We start from the raw sequence: 23,576 nt of genomic DNA, 5'->3' as shown, positions 1-23,576 counted from the left end.
CACATGAAAACTCTTCCCCATCCTGAGCCAAGAGGCATGCGGGGTGATGTGCGAAAGCAGCTCCATAATTTGCCTCGCCCTCCTCCCTAATTGGTGGGGGACAGGTAATGTGTGCTCAGCGGCCCCTCACAGACCCAGTGTCAGCTCAACCCTATAGGGGGGATGGGGGCTACTGCATGTTGCAACTAGAAACACAGAGCAAACACAAAAATGGCGATGATGTTTCAGTGATGGATAATGAATCTTACATGTAAAATCTTATTTGGAGATTCTTTGCCTATAGTTTCCCTTTGCAGTCCTTTATAAGAACTCAGCATCTTTGTTGATGGGACATGCCATCTCGCTTCTAGAAGAGAAGAAAATAATTTTGTTTTTAAATTGGTTCCCATTTTGTCAGCGGTTAAAAGCAAGACACAGGACACAACATTACTAGCAAGATTTTGATTCACATTTTGACCTTTACTGCTTTCAAATATTTTCTTCGTAATTTTCTGAATTTGATCCCACTACTGCCAACAGTCCAGGAGACAGAGACTATCCTGTAGTCTCCTGCAAGGAAAGGGTTGGCTACTGGCTCCACTTAAGGATGATAAATTTCATAGAAGGTCTTTTTGAACTGCCTAGGTTATTGCCAAGTCCTATACCCTGTGTCTGCCCCAGCACACTTTACCTTTCCTTCCTTTTCCTTATCTTCCGAACTTTTTTGGTTGCTCAGCACTTCATCAGATTTTCTCTCCCCTTCGAGCTGTGAGGAGAACTGCTCCGTGGTCCAATGCGGCTCCAGACCACAGCCAGCTGATCATTAGGGGCCTGAACCCCTTGGCAGCAATTTGGGAAGCCTCCCCATCAACAGAGGAAAGTCTTGACCTAGGCAGTTTGCAAATGGATGGGTGTCTTTACCGTGTAACTGTGATGGGTGACAAGGGGTGGGGGATAGAGAGACAGCACTGGGCCACTGATACACCACACAGCACACTGTGTGGATTTGCTAGTCTGCTGTCAATGGTGACATTCTCTCACTATTCATTTCTTTCGCTCCATCAACATCATAAGAATATTCACGATTCACAACCCAATGCATCCTGTGACACTCCCAGGAGCTGCTTTCTCATCCTGCACTTCTGTAACATCTCCTCGAAACTGGTTATACTACTTGTTGCAACAGTGGCATCCCTATAAGCTAATAAATATTAATTATATTTCTATAAGCTAATAAGCATTAATGATATTTCTATAAGTTAATAAATGTTAAGGACATTGCTATGATACATTAATGATATTTCGATAAGATATTAAATGTTAGATGTTTCTATAATACATTAATGATATTTCTATAAGATATTAAATGTTAATGGCATTTCTATGATATTAAACAGTTTGCAAGATTCTCTTATAATGACATAGAAAAGCACTTGCTGTAAATACAGAATTTTACTTGTAGATACAATTTACTCGTATTACACTGACAATTGTTCTCACTGTATCTACTTCTGATTTGCTTATTGTGTTTACTTTGAAGTATTTGGTTTCTAAAGGGAAACCTTTTACCTGCCCTAATTAATATTCTCAGACCTCATCAGGGTTGTTTATAACTATAAGGAGTGTTGGCCTCTTCCTGTCTGACCAATGGAGATTATCCATCAGCTCTGATGACCAACAACCCAACATTGTTCTCCAATGTACGGGTGTGATGAGCACTGGAGGTGGTGACAGAGCGAAGCATCAGATGAAAGGTCCAGAGAGAGCATTTAAACAGCGCAGGGAGTCCAGTGACAGGGCGGGGTATTGCAGGAAAGGTCCAGAGAGAGCATTTAAACAGCGCAGGGTGTCCAGTGACAGGGCGGGGTATTGCAGGAAAGGTCCAGAGAGAGCATTTAAACAGCGCAGGGTGTCCAGTGACAGGGCGGGGTATTGCAGGAAAGGTCCAGAGAGAGCATTTAAACAGAGCAGGGTGTCCAGTGGCAGAGCGAGGCATCAGAGGAAAGGTCCAGAGAGAGCATTTAAAAGCGCAGGGTGTCCAGTGACAGGGCGGGGTATTGCAGGAAAGGTTCAGAGAGAGCATTTAAACAGCGCAGGGTATCCAGTGGCAGAGCGGGGCATTGCAGGAAAGGTCCAGAGAGAGCATTTAAACAAATGTGGGAAGTCACACAACACCAGGTTATAGTCCAACGGCTTTATTTGAAATCACAAGCTTTCGGAGCGTTGCTCCTTCGTCAGGTGAAGTGAAGAGAAGCATACAGGCACAGCATATATAGTCAGTGCTGTGCCTGTATGCTTCTCTTCACTTCACCTGACGAAGGAGCAGCGCTCCGAAAGCTTGTGATTTCAAATAAAGCTGTTGGACTATAACCTGGTGTTGTGTGACTTCCTACATTTGTCCACCCCAGTCCAACACCAGCATGTCCACATCATAGCATTTAAACAGCACAAGGTGTCCAGTGGCAGAGCGGGGCATTGCAGGAAAGGTTCAGAGAGAGCATTTAAACAGCGCAGGGTGTCCAGTGGCAGGGCAGGGCATTGCAGGAAAGGTTCAGAGAGAGCATTTAAACAGCGCAGGGTGTCCAGTGACAGGGCGGGGTATTGCAGGAAAGGTTCAGAGAGAGCATTTTAAACAGCGCAGGGTGTCCAGTGACAGGGCGGGGTATTGCAGGAAAGGTTCAGAGAGAGCATTTAAACAGCGCAGGGTGTCCAGTGACAGGGCAGGGCATTGCAGGAAAGGTCCAGAGAGAGCATTTAAACAGCGCAGGGTGTCCAGTGGCAGGGCAGGGCATTGCAGGAAAGGTTCAGAGAGAGCATTTAAACAGCGCAGGGTGTCCAGTGACAGGGCAGGGCATTGCAGGAAAGGTCCAGAGAGAGCATTTAAACAGCGCAGGGAGTCCAGTGACAGGGCAGGGCATTGCAGGAAAGGTCCAGAGAGAGCATTTAAACAGCGCAGGGTGTCCAGTGACAGGGCGGGGTATTGCAGGAAAGGTCCAGAGAGAGCATTTAAACAGCGCAGGGTGTCCAGTGACAGGGCAGGGCATTGCAGGAAAGGTCCAGAGAGAGCATTTAAACAGCGCAGGGTGTCCAGTGACAGGGCGGGGTATTGCAGGAAAGGTCCAGAGAGAGCATTTAAACAGCGCAGGGTGTCCAGTGACAGGGCGGGGCATTGCAGGAAAGGTCCAGAGAGAGCATTTAAACAGCGCAGGGAGTCCAGTGACAGGGCGGGGTATTGCAGGAAAGGTTCAGAGAGAGCATTTAAACAGTGCAGGGAGTCCAGTGACAGGGCGGGGTATTGCAGGAAAGGTTCAGAGAGAGCATTTAAACAGCGCAGGGAGTCCAGTGACAGGGCGGGGTATTTCAGGAAAGGTTCAGAGAGAGCATTTAAACAGAGCAGGGTGTCCAGTGACAGGGTGGGGTATTGCAGGAAAGGTCCAGAGAGAGCATTTAAACAGAGCAGGGTGTCCAGTGACAGGGCAGGGTATTGCAGGAAAGGTTCAGAGAGAGCATTTAAACAGCGCAGGGTGCCCAGTGACAGGGCGGGGTATTGCAGGAAAGGTCCAGAGAGAGCATTTAAACAGAGCAGGGTGTCCAGTGACAGGGCGGGGTATTGCAGGAAAGGTCCAGAGAGAGCATTTAAACAGAGCAGGGTGTCCAGTGACAGGGCGGGGTATTGCAGGAAAGGTCCAGAGAGAGCATTTAAACAGCGCAGGGTGTCCAGTGACAGGGAGGGGTATTGCAGGAAAGGTTCAGAGAGAGCATTTAAACAGAGCAGGGTGTCCAGTGACAGGGCGGGGTATTGCAGGAAAGGTTCAGAGAGAGCATTTAAACAGCGCAGGGAGTCCAGTGACAGGGCGGGGTATTGCAGGAAAGGTTCAGAGAGAGCATTTAAACAGAGCAGGGTGTCCGGTGACAGGGCGGGGCATTGCAGGAAATGTTCAGAGAGAGCATTTAAACAGAGCAGGGTGTCCAGTGACAGGGCGGGGTATTGCAGGAAATGTTCAGAGAGAGCATTTAAACAGCGCAGGGTGTCCAGTGACAGGGCGGGGTATTGCAGGAAATGTTCAGAGAGAGCATTTAAACAGCGCAGGGTGTCCAGTGACAGGGCGGGGCATTGCAGGAAATGTTCAGAGAGAGCATTTAAACAGAGCAGGGTGTCCGGTGGCGTGGCAGGGCAGGGCATTGCAGGAAAGGTTCAGAGAGAGCATTTAAACAGAGCAGGGTGTCCGGTGGCGTGGCAGGGCAGGGCATTGCAGGAAAGGTTCAGAGAGAGCATTTAAACAGAGCAGGGTGTCCGGTGGCACGGCAGGGCATTGCAGGAAAGGTTCAGAGAGAGCATTTAATAACGGGGCAGGGAGTTCGAGCGCTGAAATTAAAAGTGAAGAATCTGAAAAGTGACAATATAGGTAACGCAGAGGAAAGAACGGCAGTGCCTGAGGAATAAAACCTAAGTATTCAGTTATTTATTCACGCTTTAATATTTAACTATACAGTAGATTAAGGGTTACTAAACTTAAAAAATTACACAAGAGGCAAGGATAAAAAAGAAACCATCAGTTTAAAGTAAATAGATGTAATAGGCTAAATACACTTGTGGGAAATGTCTATTTCAAGTCACTCCGGCTCAGAGTCGTTGAGCTGGAGTGCTAATTAGGAACATTATGATACATAAGGTAGGGGGCAAAATACCTGGATTGTTTATTCCAGAACACAGTCACACCATGTAAAGAGATACAGGTACAGGAAGATGAGTGTGCGACTGAACAGTCAGCCGGGTAGCAGGGACCTAGTGGAGGCAGGGAAGGAGGAACTGCAGCAACTGGTTCTTCCTAACAGGTACGATGTACTTGCTACCTATGGAGATAACCAAGGCACCATGGAGCACGAGACAGACCGGGCTTATCGTAGTTATAGGGTATTTGAAATGAGGTAAGGGATAGTATTAAGCTAAAACAAAAATGCAAGGAAAAGTGGAAAACAATTGGACTGGGACAGCTACAAAAAAACAAATGGATACGAAGAAAGCAGTAAGAGGTGCAAAAAGGGAGTATGAACAAAATCTTGCAAGAGATATCAAAGCTAACAGTAAAACCTTTATAAATATATTGAGAGAAAAAGTGGGAAGAGGGAACTGTGGGCCCATTAAAGACTATACTATAAATGGATAATAAGGAAATGGCAGAAATTACATTAATACTTTGCATCAGTTTTTACAGTAGGGAGGGGTACAAGGGAATCTAAATAAGTCAAGGGGAGCACTTATTGGATTGAATACAGGTTAAGAAAATGATAATGGCAAAAATAATGGGACTTTAGACCAATCTCCAGGTCCTACTGGTTTCCATCCCATGGATATTAACAGAAACAGGGTGGGGGGGGGGGGGGTGCAATTGCAGATGTGTTAGTCATAATTTTCCAAAGTTCTCTAGATTTGGGAATTGTGCCTTTGGATTGGAAAATTGCAAATGCCACTCCAGCTGATTACAACTGTAAAAGTACCTTCACTTATGTTCAAACAGGCCACTAGTTGTAAATGCGGCCATAGGCAACTACATTCTAACAAATTCAGATCCAGTTGGATCTTTCAGTAAGGTTATTCATTACTTTGTATTTATAATTTGGTGTTCAAAGCTGAATTCAATCTGATTAAACAGTTACAGTTCAGATTTTGTAAAAACAGCCACCTTGACAGAGAAGTAAACATTCTTCTCAAATTCAAATATTCTGACATTTAAAAAAAATAATCTGGAAAGCTACACCATATGATCACTCTAAGCTATAAAATTGGTTAACGGTACATTTCAACTATTACTATTCATCCATTAAACAATATTCATGTCAATATTTTTGCACATTTCTGTTACATTAGAATGTTTTCCTCTCAGCCCACAGATATGGTCTAAACAAGACTGGATCTTCCTGTTAATAGGAACACAGAATCACAGGTGGCATGTTTCCATGTGCCTGCTCACAGAACAGTAAGACACAAACTTGCACTTAGTTTCCAAACTGGTGCGTCCTTGTCTGAGACATCCAGTCCGAGGCAGGTGTCGAGCAGGCACGTCTCCCCAGGCTACCCTTATGCACTTCTGAACTACCATGGGATCAAGATCAGTTGGGGAATAGTGCGCGTAATCAGACAACGTAAAGATAGAAGAGAAAAGCCATTTTAAATAGTGTACTAATGGACAGATTGAATAAGAAAGGCTTGTATTTATGTAGCACTTTGTTACTTCTCTCAGAATCATCTCAAATCAAATCAATTACTCTGAAGTGTTTTCTTACATAACACAGCAACCATTCTGTGAAGTGTTTTCTTACATAACGCAGCAACCATTCTGTGCAGTGCAAGAACCCATCAACAGCATTGCGGAATTGCCCCCTTAATCGGATTTCTTTTCAGGAATAGTGTTGGCCAGGACCCCTGGAATACTCTCTGCCCTTCAAGTAGTCCCATTGAATCCCTAACCTCCATCTGAAGCACCTGAGCAGGCAGACCCGACCTTGGTAGAATAGTTCATTTGGAGAACGGCACCTCCCTCAATGCAGCACACCCTCCGCGCTACACTAGAATGTCAGTTTAGATTGAGTTTAAACTCCTGCCCCAGAGATGGGAGGGCTACCAACCGAGTTCAACTGAATAATTACACAATGCACGGTAACATTATTTAGTAGTCACAATTTAAAGAGTTGTATGAGTTAAAATGTTGAAGACCCAATTTAGTGAGCAAGGCACATGTTGAATTTGTGGCAATTGTAACATAACAATACTCGGGTGTACTTTTAAATGAATAAATTGTTTCATTTTAACAAACTGATTCCAAATGCAAGGCTTACCAACACTTCTGGTCCTCTCCAATGTGCCATCTCTTTCTCTTGGCCCATCATACTCTGTCAGAGCACTGGTTGAACCTTGGTGATCGTGCAGAACAGGGGAGTGGCACCTTTTAACATAAGAACATAAGAACATAAGAAATAGGAGCAGGAGTAGGCCATTTGGCCCCTCGAGCCTGCTCCGCCATTCAATAAAACCATGGCTGATCTGATCTTGGCCTCAACTCCACTTCCCTGCCCGCTCCCCATAACCCTTAACTCCCTTATCGTTCAAAACTCTGTCTATCTCCACCTTAAATATATTCAATGACCCAGCCTCCACAGCTCTCTGGGGTAGAGAATTCCACAGATTCACGACCCTCAGAAGAAATTCCTCCTCAACTCCGTTTTAAATGGGCGACCCCTTATTCTGAAACTCTGGCCCCTAGTTCCAGATTCCTCCACGAGGGGAAACATCCTCTCTGCATCTACCTTATCAAGCCCCCTCAGCATCTTATATGTTTCAATAAGCTCACCTCTCATTCTTCTAAACTCCAATGAGTATAGGCCCAACCTGCTCAACCTTTCTTCATAAGACAACCCCGTCATCTCAGGAATCAACCTCGTGAACCTTCTCTGAACTACCTCCAATGCAAGTATATCCCTCTTTAAATAAGGAGACCAAAACTGTACGCAGTACTCAAGGTGTGGTCTCACCAATACCCTGTACAGTTGTAGCAGGACTTCCCTATTTTTATACTCCATTCCCCTTGCAATAAAGGCCAACATTCCATTTGCCTTCCTAATTACTTGTTGTACCTGCATGCTAACATTTTGTGTTTCATGTACAAGGATCCCCAGATCCCTCTGTATTGCAGCATTTTGTAATCTCTCTCCATTTAAATAATAATTTGCTTTTTTATTTTTCCTACCAAAGTGGATAACCTCACATTTTCCCACATTATACTCCATCTGCCAAATTTTTGCCCACTCACTTAGCCTACCTATATCCCTTTGTAGATTCTTTGTGTCCTCTTCACAACTTGTTTTCCCACCTATCTTTGTATCATCAGCAAATTTGGCTACATTACACTCGGTCCCTTCAACCAAGTCATTAATATAGATTGTAAACAGTGAGGCCCCAGCACTGATCCCTGTGGCACCCCGCGAGTTACAGTTTGCCAACCGGAAAATGACCCCATTTATCCTGACTCTTTGTTTTCTGTTAGTTAGCTAATCCTCTATCCGTGCTAATATATTACCCCCAACCCCGTGAGCTCTTATCTTGTGCAATAACCTTTTATGTGGCACCTTATCGAATGCCTTCTGGAAATCCAAATATACTACATCTACTGGTTCCCCTTTATCCAACCTGCTCGTTGCATCCTCAAAGAACTCCAGCAAATTTGTCAAACATGATTTCCCTTTCATAAAACCATGCTGACTCTGCATGACTGTATTATGATTTTCTAAATGTCCTGCTACTACTTCCTTAATAATAGACTCCAGCATTTTCCCAATGACAGATGCAAGGCTAACTGGTCTATAGTTTCCTGCTTTCTGTCTCCCTCCTTTCTTAAATAGGGGTGTTACATTTGCGGTTATCCAATCCGCTGGGACCTCTCCAGAATCCAGGGAATTTTGATAGATTGCAACCAATGCATCCACTATCTCGGCAGCCACTTCTTTTAAGATCCTAGGATGCAGGCCATCAGGTCCAGTGGGCTTGTCCACCTTTAGTCCTATTATTTTACCGAGTACTTTTTCACTAGTGATAGTGATTATTTTAAGTTCCCCCCTCCCAATAGCCCCTTGATTATCTATTATTGGGATGCTTTTAGTGTCTTCTACCGTGAAGACCGATACAAAATATTTGTTCAAAGTCTCTGCCATTTCCCGGTTTCCCATAATTAATTCCCCAGTCTCATCCTCTAAGGGACCAACGTTTACTTTAGCTACTCTCTTCCTTTTTATATACCTGTAGAAGCTCTTACTGCCTATTTTTATATTTCTTGCTAGTTTACTCTCATAATCTATCTTCTCTCTTTTTATAATTTTTTTTAGTCATCCTTTGCTGGTTTCTAAAAATTTCCCAATCGTCTGGCCTACCAGTAATCTTCGCAACATTGTAAAAATAGGACATATTTAATATCAACAGTATGCATACTCATCCAATGAAGAGGCATACAATTTCAGGTAGCTGCTGACAACAATCTAAAAGATAAGAAGCTAATCTAACTCTGTTTTATAGCTGTGGCCTACATAGAGACAAAGCCAATGTTGTAAATGAATTGGCCAGAGATGTTTGACAGAGGCGATTTTAAAAATGTTTATAATAGTTCAAGGCTCGGATGTTGACTGTAGCAAGAAAGAAATTTGCATTTGAAGGAGCTCATCACTTCCTCAAGATGTCTTGAAGCACTTCACAACCAATACATTTGTTTTGAAGTGCAGCCACTTGTTACGCGAATCCCCACAAACAGCAAATTATATATTTGCTGTTTGTGAGGAGTTGCATATTCAAGCATTCTAAAAGTGAGTTTGGCATATTTAATGTTCTGTAAGAAATGTTTGTAGCAGATACACGAGATGTGATGAAATTGTTCTGGTGATTTCAGCTGAAACTATTACATATTTTTAATGGTTGTTGAGCGTTCAAAAAAAAGGAAGATTTGCATTTCTATAGCACCTCTCATGACCTCAGGACGTCCCAAAGCTCTTTACAGCCAATGAAGTTGCTGTAAATATATATATCTTATCTATAGATATATAAATCGGTACTTCTGTCTGTCTGTCTGTCATCGCCTGTGCGTCTGTTGGGCTATGCGCTCGAAAGTTACAGGGCGTACCTACGCACGCGTTACCTCCAAAGAAAGCTTACGCTTCCGAGACGGTTTTAAGCGTATTTACGTTTCGGCCGGGCTAAAATCGCGCCCGCGGTATCCCAAAAACCTTCAACGTTCCGCTCATTAGCATCTCATTATCCGCTCATTAGCGACAGAGTGACCTCGAGCTCGACCAATCGTACGCCGGGTTGCTGGCGTGTGTGTGGCCGGGCCAATCGGTGCGTGTGTGGCCGGGCCTTATCGTTCTGAACCGAGGTGAGTCGCCGCCATCTTGATTCCAAACTTTTCCTTTCTTTTTCCCGCTTTCTGCGTCTTAAAAAAAAACGTTGCTTTTAAAACACATATTGTTTTTAAAAAAAAATGATTTAGAAAGTAATTAACTTATCTAATCTCATTAATTTTCCTACCTTTCCCCGTTTTTCCAGGTAGGCCTAGAAGCCTCGGCGTCTCCTCCACACCCACGCCCGAGCTAGGCACCTCCCGGCCCCACTCGAAGGCTGGAGGGCCGAGCCTCAGCCCAGCGCCGCTAGGGTGCGCGCGCAGCAGGAGCTGAGACGCAGCGTCTCTCTCTGGCTCAGCCGGGGGGCGGGGCTTGCTGAGCGTCAAGCGTTACCCTGGCAACCGGGCCCGCCGGCCGTCTCGCACAGCCGCAATCGGCGGTCTTCACCTCGGGGGGGGGGGGGGGGGCTGCCGCGACCCTTGGGGGGGGGGGGGGCCGCGCGCGCAGCAGAGATGCGCCGTCTCTCTCTCTGGCTTGGCTGGGGGGCGGGGCTTGGTCAGCGTCACGGCTACCGTGGCAACCGGGCCCTCCGGCCATCTCGCACAGCCGCAATGTTGAAGCCAGCTCAGGAGGCCGGTGCTCGGAAGATCGCGCCTCCGGAGTTCGGTGCTTGGTTGGTGGGGGGGGGGGGGGGGGGGGGGAGCCTCGGGGGTGGGTGGGTGGTGGGCGAGCCTCGGGGGTGGGGGTGGGGGTGCGAGTCTCGGGGGGGCCAACTTCTGGAGTTCGGGGGGTGGGGATCAGGGGGCTCGGGAGTTTGGGGGGACGGGGATCAGGGGGCTCGTGGACTCTCCCCCTTCCCCTCCCCTCCCCCCCTCCTCCCTCCTCCTCCCCTCCCTCCCCCCTCCTCCTCCCCTCCCTCCCTCCTCCTCCTCCTCCCCTCCCTCCCCCCGCCCCTTCTTCCCCCCTCCTCTCTCCTCCTCCCCTCCCCCCTCCCTCCCCCCCGCCCTCCCTCTCCCCCTTCCCCGCCCTCCCCTCCACCCCTCCCCTCCCTCCCCTCCACCCCTCCCCTCCCTCCCCCTTCCCCGCCCTCCCCCTCCACCCCTCCCCTCCCTCCCCCCTCCTACAAACTTTAATTATTTCATTGGAGACGTGCACCTCTCCCTTACTCCTATACCACAGCGACCATTTTTACATGAAAATTTGTGTGTCACAGTTGCACCTGATTGACGAACACAAAATTTGCACCAAACAGCAAATCAGACCTGAAGTAGTAGGGATGAATGAGAGTCATCAGCAAGAACATTGTGATGACTGTGTAAAACCTGAAGCACATAATCTAGGCTGACACTCGCAGTGCAGTATTGAGGAAGTGCAGCATTGTCAGAGGTGTTGCCTTTTGGATGAGGCGTTAACTGAGGCTCCATTTACCCTCTCAGGTAGGATAATAGATCCCATGGCACTATTCGAAGAGGAGCAGGGGAGTTCTCCCCGGTGTCCTGGCCAACATTTATCCCTCAACCAACATCTAAAACAGATTAGTTAGTCGTTTATCTTGTTACTGTTTGTGGGAGCTTGCTATCCGCAAGTTGGCTGCCACGTTTCCTACATCACAACAGTGATTACACTTCAAAAGTACTTCATTGGCTGTAAAACTCTTTGGGAGGTCCTGAGGTCCTGAGATGTGCTATAGAAATGCAAATCTTCCTTCTTTTGAACACTCAACAACCTTTAAAAATATGTAGTAGTTTCAACTGAAATCACCAAAACAATTTCATCACATCTCTTACAGAACATTAAATATGCCAAATTCACTTTTAGAATGCTTGAATAAAGCTTCAGAAATGTAAACTTAAAAATAATCGGCTTGTATTTCTGTGACCTTGAAGTGCCTTGTGCTAAGCTAGCTTTGAAAAGTTTCAGGTGCTTCTGTAGTTGGACCTTTTTGACGTCTATTGACAAAGCCTCAGTGCCCAGTACCCTGCACCTTTGGCACAGCTCGGGAAAAGATTGTACCGTAAATCAGAAGACAGCAGTACAGAGAATGCTCGGCCCTGCTCTAGGTGCCCAGCATCTTCCTGCAAAATTAACTTAACGTAAGAAATAGGAGCAGTAGGCCATTCGGCCCGTCGAGCCTGCTCCGCCATTCAATGAGATCATGGCTGATCTTCTGCCTCAACACCATTCACCGGCCCTATCGCCATTTCCCTGGATGCCTTTACTAGTCAGAAATCAATCGACTTCTGTTTTGAATATATCCAATGACTGAGCCTCAACAGCCCTCTGGGGTAGACAATTCCAAAGATTCACCACCCTCTGTGTGAAGAAATTTCTTCTCATCTCAGTCCTGAATGGCCTACCCTTTATCCTGAGGCTGTGACCCCTGGTTCTAGACTCCCCAGCCAAGGGAAACATTCTCCCAGCATCCACCCTATTAAGCCCTGTAATACCTTTGTATGCTTCAATGAGATCCCCTCTCATTCTTCTGAATTCAAGAAAATACAGGCCTAGTTTACTCAATCTCTTCATACGACAGTCCCGCCATCCCAGGAATCAATCTCGTGAACCTTCGTTGCACTCCCTCTATGGCAAGTATATCCTTCCTTAGGTAAGGCGACCAAAATTGTACACAGTATTCCAGGTGTGGTCTCACCAAGGCCCTATATAATTGGAGTAAGACTTCTTTACTCCTGTACTCAAATCCTCCTGGAATGAAGGTCAGCATACCATTTGCCTTCCTACTGGCTTGCTGCACCTGCACATTCACTTTCAGTGACTCATGTACAAGGACACCCAGGTCCCTTTGAGCATCTACATTCCCCAATCTTTCACCATTTAGGAAATACTCTGCCTTTCTCTTTTTTCTACCAAAGTGGATAACTTCACATTTATCCACATTATATTCCATTTGCCGTGTTCTCGCCCACTTACTGAGCCTGTCGCGATCCCCTTGAAGCCTCTTCACAACTGACACTGTCACCTAGCTTTGTATCATCAGCAAATTTGGAAATGTTACATTTAGTCCCTTCATTCAAATCATTGATATAGATTGTGAATAGCTGGGGCCCAAGCACCGATTCTTGTGGCACCCCACTAGTCACAGCCTGCCATCCTGAAAAAGACCCGTTTATCCCTACTCTTTGTTTTCTGTCTGTTAACCAATTCTCAATCCATACTAGTATATTACCCCCAATTCCATGTGCCCTAATTTTGTTCACCAACCTCTTGTGTGGGACCTTATTGAAGGCCTTCTGAAAATCCAGATACAACACATCTACTGGTTCCCCTTTGTCTACTCCACTAGTTACATCCTCAAAGAACTCCAATAGGTTTGTCAAACAGGATTTCCCTTTCATAAATCCATGTTGACTCTGCCCAATCTTACTATTAGTTTCTAAGTGCCCAGTTATTGCATCCTTTATAATAGATTCCAGCATTTTCCCAACTATTGATGTGAGGCTAACAGGTCTGTAGTTCCCCGTTTTCTCTCTCCCTCCTTTCTTAAATAGCGGGGTTACATTTGCTATCTTCCAATCTGCAGGAACCTTTCCAGAATCTATAGAATTTTGGAAGATGACAACCAATGCATCCACTATCCCAATGGCCAACTCTTTCAAAACCCTAGGATGTAGGTCATCCAGTCCTTGGGATTTATCAACTTTTAGTCCCATTAATTTTGCTAGTGCTGTTTTTTTTACTAATAATAATTTCTTTAAGTTCCTCATTCTCCCCACACCCTTGGTTTTCTCGTATTGCTGGGAGTTTTTTTGTGCCTTCCTCCGTGAAGACAGAAACAAAGTATTTATTTAATTTCTCTGCCATTTCCTCATTCCCCATTATAAATTCTCCCGTCTCTGACTGTAAAGGACCTACATTTATTTTGACAATCTTTTCCTTTTCACATACCTATAGAAGTTTAGAATCCGTTTTTATATCTTTCACTAGTTTGTGCTCATATTCCTTTTTCCCTTTCTTTATCAATTTCTTGGTTTCCCCCTTTGCTGATTGCTTTTTCTGGCAACTTTATAAGCTTTCTCCTTTGACTTAATACTAGCTTTAATTTCTTTTGTTAGCCATGGTTGGGATCACTTTTCCTTTTGGGTTTTTATGCCCTAAAGGAATATATTGTTGCAAATTATGCATTATTTCCTTGAATGTTAGCCATTGTATGTCCACCTTCATACCTTTTACTGTAGTCTCCCAATCAACTTTGCTGAGACACATTTGATTCATCGGAGCCCAGTCTTCCTTTGGATAAATTTTCCAGCAGCACAAATTATTTTTAGATGATGCAATTTTAACACTTCCCCAGTAGCGCCTGCTGGCATTTCACAGGGCTAGATTACTGTTGGTGATAATAGCACATAAACATTTAACATGTTTGTGACATTCCTCTATCTGCTGTTTTTATGCAAACTTTAACCCATTTATTTTAGATGGATTACCATGTTTGATAAAATAGCATTGTGTGTTAGAGTTTGCTAATGTTGCCAGAAATACTTTCTAGCTGATGCAGCATTTGACACCTCCTCATTTCCATTTCCAATTCACAGCAGTAGAGTGCACGGAGTGTCTGGGCAGCTGAGTTCAGCCCTCTAAGCATACAACTGAAATCACTGCATACCCATCATATCCAGACTGCTGCCTCCAATGACTGCTGCCACTGGGTCCTGGATCACTCGAAGATGACTGGTTGCTGGGAGAGTTTCTGTAATGCTGACTGGCATCACCAATATTGGATTGTGATAGCTGAGCATTTTCCACATCTTGCATGGACCTGTGTGCAACAAGGAAACAAAAACAGTGTGCTTTCAGCTTTTCATTAAAGGACAATTTACTGAAGACACATCTAGTTTCTACTATGCACAAATAAACATGCATATTTTATGATTACGTAGTATTATATCATGGCAGAGCCACTGAGGGACTCTGAACAACTGTACATAATTCCCTTTAACGATGTGTTAGCTACAGACTAAATCTGTACCATTGTATATACTGTTTGCATGTACAGTGCGCGGTCCCTTTAAGAGCGCGGGCAAACGCGATGACGTCATGCTGCTAATCACGTGATCACCCAAACGCTGGGAAAACGTGATGACGTCATGACGCCATCCACGGGACCGCCCTGGCTGTCCTCATGGAGCCTCCGACCTGTTAAGACCTGTATTCATAGTTCTCTTGCATCAATCTGTTTAAACTCGTTAGTTTGACATTAAAAATCTTTTTGATCGATTGCCTGCGTCGAACTCAATCTCCAGATAGGAATTTGACCATTCCTACAATATAGAATTTACAGCACAGAAACATTTTATCTTCACCAATCCACTATACCTGCATAAGTTCCTACAACAGTGACCACACTTCAAATAGTACTTAATTAGTTGTAAAGTGCTTTGGGATGTCTTGAGATCATGAAAGGCGCTGGATAAACGCAAACCTTTCTTTTTTCTTTTTTCAAAATTCAGCTGGAGGAATGTGTCAGGATGGTTACTTGGAGACCAGTGATAAACCAATAAACATGGCTGATGATGCCACTCCAGCATCCAAGGTCAGTTGAGGACAACAGATACTATGAAGCACTGGGAGATCATATAACAGACAGTCAGGACACTAAAGTGCCATTTCAAGTGCCAGAGCAGGTCTGGGGTAGGCCTCCGGTACAGCCCAGTGAGGGCCTGGGGTAGGCCTCCGGTTCAGCCCAGCGAGGACCTGGGGTAGGCGTCTGGTACAGCCCAGCGAGGGCCTGGGGTAGGCCTCCGGTACTGCCCAGCGAGGGCCTGGGGGACATAAATGGACACTGAACTGAATCAGCGTCACTTGAAAATGGCATCACCACGGTGAAATAATGCACCCCAATTCTCAAACAGAATTTTGCCAAATGTATCACCATGACGACAGTGCCCCTTTAAGAATCGATAGCATTTTCTGTAGGTCAAAACTAGTTGCTAGGTACCCAGTGACAATCTGACAACTTCAGAAGTACAAAGTATGACACTTGAAACATAAACACAGCCCATCAGACACAGATGAAAATGCCCTTCCGGCTTAAATACATTGAACACAGATTGATCTCCATAATGGTAGTAAGAGCAGGACACAAGACTGGTCGTGCATGGCTAAGAACAATTAGGTCACGTTAAAAAAATACTCTAACACACATCTGTGCAGATGTTCCCAATGAGAAAACAATGGGAATGTGAGTGGGGAGGAAATGCATGCACCTCATGTGTGCTGCTACTGATTTCATTGGAAGCACTAAGTATTGACACAAGCCCCTCTCCAGGTTCACAAACAAAATATTCCTCTCAACACATGCAACAACATATGAAATAATTCACTTTTTAACACTTTCCCCTTCCTCTAAGCTTCCACCACATTATATAGTATTCGTCATCTGACAGAGTTAGGTTCAGTCCGAGACTGTTGAGAAGAGAATGGTGAGGGTATGGACCCCAGGATGTATCTTCCACCGATTCCATTCCTCCTTCCTTGATGGAGGCAAAATGTGTGGGCAAAATCAGACACTCCTTATGTAGGAATGAGTCTGCCCTAGCATTTTGAAATCCATACTGGGGTCTATTTCACACAGTATAAAATAAGCAGGGGAGGCGTTATGAAATGCACTGCAGAGTGTATCAGGGCAGGCCGAGAGAGAATGAGCATTAAACTTGCCATTTGCCATCACTCAAAACATTGGATGGCACAGCTGAGCCATGGCTCAGTGCGTAGCTCTCTCACCTCCGAGTCAGATAGTTGTGGGTTCAAGTCACACTCCAGAGACTTGAGCACACAAATCTAGGCTGACACTCTCAGTGCAGTACTGAGGGAGTGCTGCACTGTTGCAGGTGCTGTCTTTTGGATGAGACATTAAACCGAGGCCCCGTCTGCTCTCTCAGGTGGATGTAAAAGATCCCATGGCACTATTTTGAAGGGGAGTTATCTCCGGTGTCCTGGCCAATATTTATCCTTCAAATCAACATTACTAAAAACAGATTATCTGATCATTATCACATTGCTGTTTGTGGAAGCTTGCTGTGTGTAAAATGGCTGCCGTGTTTCCTACATTACAACAGTGACTACACGTCAAAAGTACCTCATTGGCTGTAAAATGCTTTGGGAGGTCCTTATGTCGCGAAAGGCGCTATATAAATGCAAGTCTTTCTTTCTTTAATATACTTTAAACAATTCAGTTCATGATGTTGATACAATCCCCTGAATGTGTTGGCTGCAGGTTAGTACTGCATAGCCGCAGTGTTAAGGATAAAACAGGCAGAGACCATGTATGTTTTTGGGGCCGATTTGATTGCCAACGTGTTGTTTGGGTAGTGAAATACCAATCAGGCTCAACTGTCCTCAATCTAGCTCACTGGCTAGCTTGCCATTTCTATTATATACGTTTTATCATGTACAAATATTTCTAATAGGTAACACAGAAAGAAACACAGCAGACGGTTCTGAAATCAGATATATATGGATAAAACCCAGCTGTTTTGAACAGAACATTTCTACAAGCATTTCACAAACACAATTAAATTATTTCTTCACCTCCAAAAGAAACTGAAATTCCACGCCTGCCTTGCAGCAGATGGTCTAATCCTATTAATAGAAAAAGTAAATTGCATCTCTCTGTATCACTGATCAGACAAATTCAGAAGCCCAATATGAAACCTGACACACAATACTAAAGGCAAGAGACCTTTGGAATGCTAATGGCCCCAGAGAACTGATGTAACCTAAAGCATTGGAGGAACTTTCAAGGTCAAAGAAGGAATGAACGATTAAAGTGGTCTATTTATTACTGCTTCGATCCTGCAAACCATCACTGTTGTCAGTGAATGACTAATCCTCGTGTCTCAGGGTCGGTCTGTGTGATAGGATGAAGGTGTGTCTGAACAAGCTATTAACTATTTCTTCAAATTCTCACACTGCCCGTTTTATATAACCATGGTTGTATAAAATAGGCAGACCTGTATTTGTATAGCGTCTTTCATGATCTCAGGATGTCCCAAAGCGCTTTACAGCCAATGACTTATTTTTGAAGTGTCGTCACTGTTGTATTGTGCGAAGCACAACAGCCAATTTGTGCACAGCAAGATCCCACAAACAGCAATGTGATAATGACCAGATAATCTGGCTTTTTTTTTTTTTAAGTGGTGTTGGTCGAGGGATAAATATTGGCCAGGACACCAGGGAGAACTCGCCTGCTCTTCTTCGAAATTGTGCCGTGGCATCTTTTACATCCACCTGAGAAAGCAGACTGTAGTGTATGTACCTTTAAGAGCCCCTGTGTACTGTAATACCGGTAGTGACCACTCGGGTATATAAGCCTGTATAGCGTCTTGTATCTTTTAGTTCACCTCCAGACTTTGTTCAGTAAACACCTGTTAAACCAACTCCTGCATTCCGTGTCTCCATTAACACACAGATACAACAGTGGCGACGAATTGGAAACGGACTTACCTGCAATTCGGCAGCACCTCAAGGATATCGATTCCTCAGACGAATGTCGAAGAAAAAAAAACAAACTGTGGTTTCACCAGCTAGCCGGGCTGGTGGCAGGAACTGCACTAATCCTTCCTGGGCGGCGGGCTGGGGCTCGATCGGGTGGCTCTGCAGCGGGGCCGAGCAGCGAATTGGAAGGCGGAGGCAAACAGAGACGGAGGGTGGAGCACTCGGGAGACAGCCGGCGCTGCAAAGCAGGTCGGCATTCGGACCAAGCAGAGGGAGGGAAAAGTCCCAGAGAGTCCGGCGGGAACGCGTCTCCAACTATTAAAAATATCTGTGTAAACAAAAACCGCGGAGAACAGCGTTGTCAACAGCGGCAGCAAAGCGTGGGAGGCGCCATTTTTGATTTTCAGGATGCCGAAGACTGGCAATATTACTGCTTTCGATAGTGATATAGAGGATTGGACCACATATGTGGAAAGAGTGGAGGTATATTGCACAGCGAATGAAGTAGAGGATGATAAAAAGGCATCGGTACTTCTAAATCTGATGGGCGCAAGGACATACGGGCTGTTACGAAACTTAATCACTCCAGCCAAACCGATGGACAAGAATTTTAAGGAGATTGTTGATACCCCACAGGAGCACTTAAACCCAACACTGCTGCTGATAGCAGAACGATTCAAATTCTTCAGGAGGAATCAGCACAAGAATGAAAGTAACGCTGATTACCTCACCGAATTAAGAAAGCTGTCAAAGCACTGCCAATTCGGGGCAGGACTGGCAGATTCTCTACGAGACAAATTCGTCTGTGGTCTCCTAAGAGAAGGAACACAGAAAAGGCTACTTTCTGAGAAAGATTTGACACTGGACAAGGCTTTCAGTGTGGCTGTATCATACGAAGCAGCAGCAAGAGGAGCTGCAGAGATACAGCAAAAGCCACAGGACTTCGGCACCCATGAAATGACACGGGGTTTCGAGAGATGTTATCGCTGCGGCAGATCCACCCATGACCAGAGGGACTGCTGGTTCAAGGACAAAGCATGCAGGCAATGCGGAAAGATGGGACACATTGCACGTGTATGCCGAAACAAAAAATCCACTGACAGAAAAAAAATCAATAAGGAAAAGTACAGAAAGGTACAAATGATGACGGACAGTAGCTCCGAAGACCAGAAGAGCGATAGCGACTCCGGAAACAAGAGACTAAGCTGTCTCAAATTACATAATGTAATTGCCAAAGAAGATTACCAGACCATTTGGGTTACCCTCACAATAGCGGGGTCCCCAGTTAAAATGGAGCTAGATACAGGATCAGCTCTGACCGTCATAAATCGACGGGATTACAAGCGGCTATTACCACATATACCTTTGAAAGACACATCCATTATCTTGAAGACATATACGGGGCAGAAAGTATACCCCAGAGGGAAAATAAAGGTGCCTGTTGTATACAACGGCAAGGAAATACAGAAGTTGTATTTATACGTTCTGCAAGATGGTGGTCCACCATTGTTGGGACGTGAATGGATCAGGAAGATACGTTTAGACTGGCACTCCATTCAGGCACTGACGGTGACCAGTAAGAAAAAAAATGATGATGACGTCATACCTGAACAATTAAAAGACATCTTGGCCAACGCCAAAGAAGTGTTTCAACAGGAACTAGGAACCTTGAAAGGCGTCACCGCCTCAATAAAAGTGGAAGATGCGGCAAGTCCCAAGTTTTTTAAGGCAAGGCCGGTGCCATACGCAATTCGTCCAGCAGTCGAGGCAGAGCTGGAGAATTTGGAAAAAGCAGGCGTGTTATCCAAGGTAGATTGGAGCGAGTGGGCAACACCCATCGTCCCGGTCATGAAGAAAACGTTGAATAATGATAAATCTGAAGAACAGAGAAAAATTTGCATCTGTGGGGACTTCAAGGTGACTGTAAACCCGGTCCTTCACACGATACAGTATCCTCTTCAAAGGATAGAAGATATTTTCGCCTCACTATCCGGAGGGAAACGTTTCACCAAAATTGACTTGGCACAGGCATATCTACAGATGGAGGTTGAGGAGGCCTCTAAAAAGTATCTCACGATAAACACACACAAAGGCCCGCACCAGTACAATCGACTGGTTTTCGGAGTAGCATCAGCTCCAGCTATCTGGCAAAGAGCTATGGAGCATGTCCTGCAAGGGATTCCGGGGACTCAATGCTACCAAGACGACATCCTTGTAACAGGAGAAAACGACAACGAGCACCTTGCCAATTTGGAGCAGGTGCTCACTAGGCTGAGAAAACGGGGCCTACGAACAAATCGCCCCAAGTGCGAATTTTTCCAGAAACAAATATCATATTGTGGCCATATAATTAACGAAGAAGGGTTGCATAAGTCACCTGAAAAAATTGAAGCGGTCATAAAAGCCCCAGCACCTGAAAATGTCTCACAATTAAGGTCGTTCCTGGGATTGATAAATTACTATCATAAATTTTTACCGAAGTTGTCAACTGTTCTGCACCGTCTTAACGCACGGCTACAAACGGGAGTAATTTGGAAATGGAGCGAAGACTGTAAACGTGCCTTCCATAAATGCAAAGGCTTGATCATGTCCAAGGAAGTGTTGGCTCATTACAACCCATCACTGCCAATCAGACTGGTGTGCGATGCATCCCCTTACGGCGTAGGAGCGGTATTATCGCATAGATTCCCTGATGGCTCGGAGCAGCCGATAGCTTTTGCGTCACGCTCATTGAACTCAGCTGAGCGTAACGATGCCCAGATCGACAGGGAAGCACTCAGCCTGGTGTTGGGAGTGAAGAAATTCAACCATTACCTACACGGACAAAAATTTACCTTGTTGACTGACCATCAACCGCTCGTCTCCATATTCAACCGTAAAAAGGGCGTTCCTATTATGACAGCGCAAAGGCTACAGAGGTGGTCCCTTTTCCTAGGGGCACACCAATATGACATAAAATACAAAGGATCAAAACAGCATGCGAATGCTGACGGTTTATCGCGCCTACCGTTGCCAATGGTAGAAGAGGCACCTACAGTGGACCCAGTGGAGATGTTCCACTCAACCATAGTAGAATGTCTACCAGTAACAAATTCTACCATTGAAAAGGAAACGAGAAATGACCCGACTCTCTCACGAGTCTACGATTTAACGGTGAAGGGATGGCCAGCACATGGCGAACCACTGTTGCCAGCATTCTCGCAAAGGAGAGAACAGCTGTCAGTGTGCCGAGGAACCTTGATGTGTGGATCCAGAGTGGTGATTCCACCCAAACTCCAGGATAAAGTGCTAAAGGAGCTTCACGAGGGGCATCTGGGTGGAGTGAAAATGAAGAACCTAGCCAGAGCGTTTGTGTGGTGGCCAGGTATCGATGGAGACATCGAAGAAATGACCAAGAGCTGTCTAGGATGCCAGAAGGTCCAAAACGCCCCACCACAAGCCCCTCTACATCCATGGGAGTGGCCCTCATCTCCATGGCAAAGGGTACATATCGACTTTGCTGGTCCATTTATGGACTCAATGTTCTTAATCGCGGTTGATGCACACTCCAAGTGGCCGGAGGTAATAAAGATGTCCTCCACCACCACGGAAAAAACCATCACAGTATTAAGGGCCATATTTGCCAGGAATGGGCTGCCTGAACAGATCTGTTCTGATAATGGACCGCAATTTGTGTCCGAAGAATTCAGGAAGTTCTTAAAAAACAATGGGGTTAAGCACTACACGTCCGCCCCATACCATCCCGCCACCAATGGATTAGCTGAAAGGTTTGTCCAGAACTTCAAGAAGGCCATAAAGGCCATGGGTAATGAAGACATAAATCTACAACATAAGGTAGATAACTTCTTGTTTGCATACAGGAATGCAACACATGTGGTTACAAACCAAACTCCCGCCATGATGTTTTTCAATAGAAGACTAAGATGCCGGCTGGATTTGATCAAGCCAAACATCAGAAGGGACGTAGAGAACCGGCAATTTCAAGGCATGAATGAAAGGCCAACTAGAACCTTCCAGATAGGTCAACAAGTTTTGGCCCGGGACTACCGTACCAAGAAATGGCAGCCTGGAACTATTTGCACACGACTAGGACCGCTGATGTATACCGTGGACATTGGTGAAAGCATAATAAGGTGCCATGCTGACCAGATCATAGAGTCATCCGAAAAGGGACAACCTACACCACAACTCTATATGCCTAATGATGAAGCAGAGATACCCATAGTATCTACCTCCGATCCGGTGATACTGGAACCAGATGAACCCGACACTGGCATTCAAGCCGAATCGACCTTGCCAAAAGAACCTACTACACCACCGAAAACTACTACACCACCGAGGCGTTATCCGGACCGAGTCAGGAAGCCTCCAGAGAGGCTGACTTATAATTGATTAACTGCAGCAATGTGTAGATTATTGTTCTTGTAAACATGTTAATTAATGATTACTTAAAATGTTATGTACTAATTATCTAAAAGGGGAGGAATTGTAGTGTATGTACCTTTAAGAGCCCCTGTGTACTGTAATACCGGTAGTGACCACTCGGGTATATAAGCCTGTATAGCGTCTTGTATCTTTTAGTTCACCTCCAGACTTTGTTCAGTAAACACCTGTTAAACCAACTCCTGCATTCCGTGTCTCCATTAACACACGGATACAACACAGTCGAGGCCTCGATTTAATGCCTCATCCGAAAGACGGCCCCTCCAACAGTGCAGCACTCCTTCAGTACTGCACTGGAGTATCAGCCTGGGTTACGTGCTCAAGTCTCTGGAGTGGGAAGTCTAGGGGAAGGAACTTGAAAGACAAGCCTTGCCTGGCCAACGATAATGAGTGGATGGAGAAGATGGTGTAAAAATGGGTGAAAGTGAACGAGGGTAACATCTCTAGCAAGAAAAAAGTGCTGGTTTTGGCAATCAATGTAAAAAAAAATATTGCACTTTCATGTCAGTTTCAGATAAAACTCGTTTTTAAAGAGTTAAAGCCTGAAGGATTTGGATTCCCAAAGCAGCCTCTAATGAAATATCTCAATCATAGATTGTGATGATGTACATTTGAAGCTCGTCAGTGCTTTATTTAGAAGTAGTTTTACAACATTATCCCCTCTTCATGCCTGTACCCAAGTTTGAGAGACAGTAATTACAGCAGTGCTTGTGAATGATGGAGACGATTCTTGGATACCACACATTTCTCTATGTTCTCTCCCCCCGCTCATTCTCACAAGTGCATACATAACAAATACTGAAAAATAAAATATTCCTTCTTTA

At 45.1% G+C, this 23,576-nt stretch overlaps 1 protein-coding gene across 4 annotated transcripts in view; it reads right to left on the bottom strand.

Moving 5' to 3' along the window:
- Window positions 1–23,576, bottom strand: part of sipa1l2a (signal-induced proliferation-associated 1like 2, genome duplicate a) — a 547,440-nt gene that overhangs the window by 138,993 nt on the left and 384,871 nt on the right. For all 4 annotated transcript variants that reach the window (XM_085996661.1, XM_085996664.1, XM_085996662.1 and 1 more), the window contains 3 exons: window positions 14,480–14,632; window positions 6,817–6,923; window positions 249–346 (listed from right to left, as the gene is read on the bottom strand). In XM_085996661.1, coding sequence (XP_085852787.1) covers window positions 249–346; window positions 6,817–6,923; window positions 14,480–14,632 — 358 coding nt within the window. The remainder of the gene's footprint in view (window positions 1–248; window positions 347–6,816; window positions 6,924–14,479; window positions 14,633–23,576) is intronic.

This window comes from Somniosus microcephalus, chromosome 9, assembly GCF_052327205.1.
Source record: "Somniosus microcephalus isolate GS21.2 chromosome 9, FLI_Smic_1.0, whole genome shotgun sequence".
NCBI lineage: Eukaryota > Metazoa > Chordata > Chondrichthyes > Squaliformes > Somniosidae > Somniosus > Somniosus microcephalus.
This window is presented reverse-complemented; position numbering and strand designations above follow the sequence as displayed.